Source organism: Tupaia chinensis, unplaced genomic scaffold (genome assembly GCF_000334495.1).
Source record: "Tupaia chinensis unplaced genomic scaffold, TupChi_1.0 Scaffold000067_1, whole genome shotgun sequence".
NCBI lineage: Eukaryota > Metazoa > Chordata > Mammalia > Scandentia > Tupaiidae > Tupaia > Tupaia belangeri.
The window spans coordinates 3,855,895-3,863,860 of NW_006159526.1; the positions used below are offsets into that span (position 1 = coordinate 3,855,895).

The 7,966-nt window shown below is 52.4% G+C and overlaps 1 protein-coding gene across 1 annotated transcript in view; it reads right to left on the reverse strand.

The window, feature by feature from the left end:
• Window positions 1-6: 6 nt before the first annotated feature.
• MYPOP (Myb related transcription factor, partner of profilin) overlaps window positions 7-7,966 on the reverse strand; it is a gene marked incomplete at its 3' end in the record, with an annotated part of 9,251 nt that continues 1,291 nt past the window's right edge. Inside the window, exons 2-3 of the mRNA XM_006142094.3 lie at window positions 7,322-7,864; window positions 7-224 (exon numbers count right to left, since the gene is read on the reverse strand). Of these exons, the coding sequence (XP_006142156.1) occupies window positions 7-224; window positions 7,322-7,864 (761 nt within the window). The remainder of the gene's footprint in view (window positions 225-7,321; window positions 7,865-7,966) is intronic.

Consider the following 7,966-nt stretch of genomic DNA (forward strand, 5'->3'; position numbering starts at 1 on the left):
GGGGGAGGAGGGTGCCACTTGGGTAAGTGGTGGCAGGGGTGGTGGTGGAGGGGCTGAAGGTGGTGGAGACAGGGCCAGACGGGGCAGCTGGACCGTTTGCAGGGCCGCAGGGGGTGGGGACTCACGCTCCTTGGGCCGTAGGCAGCCCCCTTCCTGGGGATTGCAGGAGGGCCGAGCCCAGGGCTCAGGGCTGCTGGAGCCCCCCTTGCTGTGGGCCGGGGTATCTGTGGGGAGAGAGATACAGGTAAGGTGTGCGTGACCCCCCAGTGCTGTCTGGACTTCCCCTTCCCCCTCGCTTCTTCACCATCCTCCCACCCTACCCCACTCAAGAGTCATCCTTTATTTTAAATCGCTAGAGGCCAGTACGCGGTACAGAGGTTCAGCATTGGACTCCCAGGAGGCCTACCTCGGTTTGAGTCCCGGATGCAGCGCCTGAAACTCATGCTGGGCACGTGTGCATGTGTGCCTGAAATCCCAAGGGAAAATGGAGAAGGGATTGCGACGTGGCCATCTCCCGAAGGGGGGTATTTCTCTCTTCCCCTCCCTCTCTCTCTGGTGAGCGCACACACCATAATAGCAAAAATCTCTCAAAAAATAAAACCAAATTGCTGGAGGGAGAATGTGCTCACCAGAGAGAAGAAAGATGCATGACAGGGAGGGAGGGAGGGGAGAATCACTCCCTAGTAATATGGTGTGGTCGAGCCCCCATCCTGCCTCCACTTCTCCGTCCTGCCCTAATTTGGAGCACATGCCCAGGGTTTTTCAAGCTGCCAGGGCCAGGATTCGAAAGGCAGTAGGCCACGTGGATTCTGCTCCCTTAACCACTGGGCCACGGGCCAAGGCCAAGAGTCATCCTGAAGGCTAAGAACAGAAGGCCATGACAGATCAGCCTCTGACGTGGGAGAGAGGAGGGGGGCTGCACACTCAGGGGTCCTGCAGAGACCCTCCAACCTGGCCGGCAGGATTTTATAGTTCAGCTCCCAGCCTGCTGGGTTTCCAGGGTCTCCAGCCCTGGGTCTCACTCTTGCGCGTGGACTTCGGCCTTCCACGGTCTGTGTGTGGAGGCGCCCAGGTTGCCAGACCCAGCCTGTTTGCTCCCCGGAGCTCCAGACTCGACCTGCAGCTGTGCACCTGGCTGTCTAACAATGTCTCAGCCTCCCCGAGGGCCACTATAGGGGTTGCCTGTTTCCCTGTGGGCAGGGCCCCGCACACCGTAAGTTCTACGGGTCTTACAGTCGCTGTTCTTCCAACGATTAGGTCAGAGGCCAGCAGTCCTCAACTCTTTCTCCAGTATCCACAAAGACTCCTCAGGCTGCCCCAGGCCGTCACAGGCCTTGTTCCTGTCCTCAATCACATCAGTGCCCCTTGGATGAATCTTACAGCATCCAGAGCTGAGCCGCCCCATCTCGGTTGAGGCAGCCGTTCCGCGGCTGGGGCTGACCACATTGACTTGTCTTCTCCCAAGACGCCATCCCCGTGCCAACGCCACTGCTCTGCCTTCATGTGAAATCCAACGTCCCACGCACTGCCTGGCCCCAGCCTGGTCGAAGCAGCATCACTGACTATTGCTGTCACCTCCTCCTGGGCTCCTGGCTGCCACCGCTGCCCCCTACAGTCTTTCCACTGGAGCCTGAGGGCTCCCACCAAAATAAGAGACTTTCAAAAAGTTCACAGAAAAAAAGTACTATGAGAAAACTATGCATGAATTTAAATTTTTTTTTCCCACCAAAATAAACTCATACTTTGGGACCAGCAGTTAGCGTAATGGCTATGTTGCTCAACTCCCATGGAGTCGACCGTTGAGTCCTGGACCTGGTGGCTTAAACTCATGCCAGGGGCATGTGCATGCGTGCCCAAGATCCCAAGAGGAGAACGGAGGAGAAGAGATTGTGGTGTGGCCATCGCCCTTGGGGGGTGATTTCTCGTTTTCTGTCGCTCTGGAGAGCGCATGCACTCTATAGCAAAAACCTCAAAAAAATTAATTAAAAAAAAAAAAAACCCTCATACTTCAATTCCATTTTTCCACACTATTTATTATTATTATTTTTAAATATTTTTGCCATAGGGCATGTGTGCCATAAGGCATGTGTGAGACACGAGAGACAGAGAGGAAATGTGAGAAATTGACCCTGGTGGTGGTGGGGGCATGCTACAATCCCTTCTTCTCCATTCTCCTCTTGGGATCTTGGGCACGCACGCACACATGCCTCTGGGTCAGGGACTTGAACTGTGGTCAGCCATGTGGGAGTCCAACACCTTAACCACCAAGCTACCTGCTGGCCCCACCACACTTTTTTTTTTGAGAGAGACTTTTGCTAGGGCCTGTGCACTCGCCAGAGAGACAGAGATAGACAGAAAATGAGAAATCACCCCCGGGGGGAATGGCCACGCTGTAATCCCTTCTCCTCCATTCTCCTCTCAGGATCTTGGGCACGCACGCACACATGTCCAGCATGAGTTTAAGCCACCGGGTCCAGGATGTGAACCATGGTCAACTACATGGGAATCCAGCAATGTAACCATTATGTCATCTACTGGTCCCCTACCATGCACTTTTTGAAGTCCCCTTCTGTGAGTCAGACTCCAGGAAAGAAGCAAGTCACAAAGAACCGTCCGTCACACGAGCCATTCTTGCGAAATGTCCATGATAGGCCGATCTATAGACAGGAAGTGGACTAGGGGCTGCCTAGGGCTGGGGCAGTGGGGAGACGGGATGGCCAAGAGGGACAGGTTTCTTCTCGGAGTGATGAAATACTCTAGGATGGATGGTGGTGACGCTGCCCACTCTGAGCACACTAAAGCTACTGAGCTGTACACTTTCAGAGGGCAAATTCAACGGTCTGGGAATCACATCTTGATAAAGCTGTTTCTAAAAATACAAGTCAGATATCCTTCCAGATCCTCCTGTGGCTCCCATCTTACTCAGAGTAAAAGCAAAAGCCTCGAGACCCTCTGGGCCGGCAGGTGGTGTGGTGCTTAAGGATGCTGGACTCCCACATGGCCAACTATGGTTTGAGTCCCGGACCTGGTGGTTTTCTTTCTTGCTTTCTCACTTTTTCTCTCTCTCCTCACTCTCTCCCTTCTCTGGTCAAATTAAAATAAAGTTAAAAAAAAACAAAAAAAAGCCTCTGGGGGCCGGCGGCAGGTGGCATGGTGGTTAAGGGTGCTGGACTCCCACATGGCCAACCATGGTTCGAGTCCCAGACCTGGTGGCTTGCTTTCTCACTTTCTCTCTCTCTCTCCCCCTCTTCTCCCCTCTGGCCATATTAAAATAAATAAAATTAAATAAAATAATTAAAAAAAAAATAAAGCCTCGAGACTTCCAAGGCCCTACTGCCTCTCTGACTTTACCTCCCACCACCCCCTCTTCTCACTCCATCATTATGGGCTCCATCATTATGACCTCTTGGCTGGTCCTCAAATACACTAGGCCCGATCCTGCCTCAGGGTCTTTGCACTTACTGTCTCCTGGCCTGGAAAGGTCTTGCCCCAGACACCTGCCTGGCTCCCTCCTTCACCTTCTTCGGGCCTCTGCTCAAATGCTGTCTGCCCTGGAACACCTTCCTCGCCCATCACCTGAAGTAGCTCCTGCCCCAATCCCCTCTCTCCCCTTGGCCTGCCTGAGTGCGGTTGGGTACCCATCTCCCCCTGGCACGGTCCCCGCTGCGTTTGCTGCCTGTCCTCTCCTGATGTGAGGTCCAGCAGGCCCGGCTTTGGCGTCGCCATGCTCCCTGTTTACCCGGTGCCTGGAACAGCGTCCAGCAGGAGTTTTTTCTTCATGAGGTAAGAACTGTGACTTTGGCTTCCCGAGGGCTGAGGTCAGGTCCAACCCCTCCGCCACAATTCCCCAGCACCCACAGGGGAAGTCCAGCCTCTAACTGAAGCCAGAGGCTTCAGCTCTTACCACCACCTCTTCCTGTCCCTTTTCCCTGCCTCAGTGCACCTGCCATTCCCCAGATCAGGACTCACCGCTTCTGTAAGGCCCCTTGGCCAGCTCCGACGTTCCCTCCTAAGGACGCCTGCCTCTCACACCGAGGCCAAAGCAGATCGCCCCACTGCGCTCTCAAAAACAGCCAGTCAACTCACCTGGAATGTTGGGGCTGCAGCCTCTCCGGGCCAGCCTGCTGGGGGGAGGCTGCAAGAGGGCCAATGGCTGCGTCTAACAGCTACTGGACAGTGTCCCCCACCAGACCCTGGACTAAGCTCTCCCACCACACCATCTCACCGTCCTCCCAGCCATTCTCCGGGGAAGCTGCCATTGGTACCGTCACATCATTTTACAGAGGTGACTTAAGGCCCAGCCAAGTGTCACAGAGCTGATGAACAGAGGAGATATTTGGAGGCCAGCAGGGATGTAAAGGGTAAGGTGCTGGACTCCCACATGGCTGACTGTGGTTCAAGTCCCAGACCTGGTGGCTTGAAAATCATGCTGGGTGCTTGTATGTGTGTGTGTGCCCAAAATCCCAGGAGGAGAATGGAGAAGGGATTGAGATGTGGTCATCCCCGCAGAATGATTTCTTACTTTTTCTCCATCTCTCTGGCAAGTACGTGGATCCTACAGCAAAAAAAAAAAAAAAAAAAAAAAAAACCTCTCTTAAAAAAAAAGAGAAAAAGAAAAAATAAGTTTGCTGTCTCTGTTCTGATTCAGTGGAGCCACTTCCTAGATAGAAACACTAAGGTTGTATTAAAATTGAAAGTAAGGGGACCAGCAGTTAGTGTAATGGCTGTGTCACTGGACTCCCATGTAGTCAACTGCAGTTCAAGTCTTGGACCCGGTGGCTTAAACTCACACTGGGCGCGTGTGCGTGCATGCTCAAGATCCCGAGAGGAGAATGAAGGAAAAAGGATTGAGGTGTGGCCATCCTCCCCGGAGGGTGATTTCTCCCTTTCTGTCTCTCTGTCTCTGTCTTTCTGGCGAGTGCATGTACCCTATAGCAAAAACCTCTCCAAAAAAAAAAAAAAAATTCAAGGTAAGGAGGCTGGCAGGTGGTATGGTAGTTAAGGCACTGGGCTCCCACATGGCCGACCACAGTTCAAGTCCCAGACCTAATGGCTTGTTTTCTTACTTTCTTTCTCTCTTTACTCAAATTATAAAAATAATGGTAATAAATAAAAAACAAATAATTCTTTTAAAAAGAAATGAAAACAAGAATCCCAAATGACACTGCTTAAGATACTTTCATGCCTCCTAAATGCCCTCCATGATGAAATCCAAGGTCCTGACCTTGACTTACAAACCACAGGTAGTCTAATTCTGGCAGAGCCCTGAACTCTCAGTCAATATTAGCATTGCCGTTAGTGTTCCACGGTCTGGTCCTGCGGTTAAAACAAGCGGCGGGCCTGGGAGTTGAAGACACACCTGTTGGAGTGCCCACGTCTACTGTGATACCTACATGCTGTGTGACCTTGGGCGGATGAACGAACCTCTGCGTCACAGGAGCTTGATCTCATTTGTCTAATCAAGTCCATGCTCTCACCCCATTTCAAAACCCGCCAGTAGCTCCCCACAGCACTTAGGAGAAACCCCTGACTCCTCCCTAGGGCCTGAAGGCCCAGCATGGCCTTTGCCTAACCTTTGTGAGTTCTTCTCCAAACATTTACTTTCTTGAATCCTTCCATGCTATTACTCCCACTTTCCCTAGAGGGATCTTTTCTTTCTTGTTAAATTTAAATTTACTTATTTATTTATTTAAACTTGACCAGAGAGGGACACAGACAGGGAGGGAAAGTGAGAAAGCAAGCCGCCAGGTCCGGGACTTGAACCATGGTCGACCATGTGGGAGTCCAGTGCCCCTAGCCACCATGCCACCCACTGGCCCCATCATTTAGATAATTATTTTATGTATTATTTTTTAATTTGATGAAAGAGTGGGAAACTGACAAGGCAAACTGCCAGGCCATCTCAGTCAGCCCATGTGGGTGCCCAGAGCCTTAACCACCATCCCACCTGTTGGCCTGGGGGAACTTTTCCGTTTCCCAAGCTTGACAGGTTTTCTTGCCTCCAAGTCTTTGCACACACTGCTCCTTCTCCCAGGGGCACTTTTCCAGCTCTTCATTCTTACTCTTTGCAGCTCAGCTCTGACATTTCCTCTAGGAAGTCCTCCTTGACCTCCTGGGTCCGGAGACCCCCCTCTGGGCTCCCACACCCCATCCTTGCCTGCTCTGAGTCATTACTGTCTCCCCTACAGGGCCATCCCAGTTATCAACATGTCCCCAGCATCACCTGGGACAGGGCAGATGCTGCCAAAAGAACCATGGAACACACATAATCCAGGGTCTCCGTTGAGCTCTCTAGAGGGGAAGTTACCAAACCTCTCCGACTTACAAACTGGTGAGAGCACGGACCTTGCAGCTCTGATAGCAACTTCAAGAACTATATTAGCTTGTTTTGGGAATGGCAGGTGGTGTCGTGGTTAAGGGCGCTGGATTCCCACACGGCTAACCGTGTTTCGAGTCCAGGACCTGGTGGCTTGCTTTCTTACTTTCCTTCCCTCTCTCTTACTCTGTCCCTCTCTGGTCAAATTAAAATAAAATAAGTAAATGAAGTTAATTCAAAGAAAAGCATTTTTTAAAAAGTTATAGTACAAGTATTTAAAAGAATTATTATTAAACCACTATAAAAAATTAGTAGAAAAACTGGTAATGTTTGAAGTCTATCAATTAGATAATATTGTTGCATCAACATTTATTTCCTGATTTGGATTATCATATCATGGTTATATAAGAGAATGTCCTTGTTTCTAGGAAACATGAACTCAAGTATTTAAGGTTCGAAAGGTATGATAGGCCCAGCTGCAGTAGTGCAGATGATAGGGCACTGCTGTGACAGCCATATGGGAAGTCCAAGTTCAGATAAAAAAAAAAAAAAAGAATGAATAAAATTAAAGACTTCTTTAAAAAAAAACAAACTTATATTAGCCTGTTTCATTTGCAGAGCAACCCTCTAAGATGAGGATTATTTTATCTCCATTTGACAGAGGCAGACACTGGGGTAACTTGCCCAGAGGTCACAGATGGAGCCCAGCCCTCTGCTGCAGGGCCCCCATCCTACACTGCACTGAATGAAATCCTGACTGAGCACCCCAGGCGTGCACCTGAGCCGGGTCTTTCGAGTCTGGTTCCAAACCTGACTATGACTAGCGTGGGACTCAGACCTGACGAGGCATTTCGCTTTTCTGAGCTTCCGCTTGTCCAAGTGTGAAATGGGGGTAATAAGGGCACCCACCTCTCGGGGTTGTGGTCAGCATTACTCAACTACAGGAGACGAGGGCTGTGTGAGTGTTCTGCTCTTCTTAAGGCAATGGTGCAGGGACTCACTCACCTGACCGACGTTCCTCCTTGCGGTCCTCCAACACGTGGCGTTGGGTGCAGGCGCTGGCAACTGGAAGCTGGGAGGAGGCAGCGGCAGGGGGCTCCTCAGAGCCGGAACCAGCCCCTGACCCCGCCACACCAGGCCCAAGAATGGCAAAGATGGTCTCCTCCTCCGCGGAGAAGGCGTCCTCGGCGGCGGGCCCCGCGCCCTGCGTGGAGTGCGGCACACGGGCCAGCTTCTCCTTGGTGCGGCGCTTGAAGTCGTTCCAGCGCTTCTGCACCTCCTGGCCCGTGCGCTTCCAACTGGTGATGCCGTTGATCTTGGCCCCCCCCCCCCGGCGCCGCCGCTCAGCCACGCTCACCCGACGGCTCTGCGCGCCATAGAGCTGCGGGTAGTGGGCGCGGACCTCACGGATCAGGATCTGGTTCTCTTCGAACGAGAAGCGTGGCTTACGCAGCCGGGTGGTCTCCTCCGGTTCTCCCGCCGCCGCTGAAGCCATGGCGCCCCCCGACGCCACCGTCCGACCGCCAGGCGCATGGGGGGGCGCCGGCGCTGCAGGCATAAGGGCGCACAGCACTGGCTGGAGTTCCGGGACCCCGCCCCGCCCCGTGGCTCCTACGTCCCACGTGCAGAGGTGCGGGCAGGGGGCGGAGG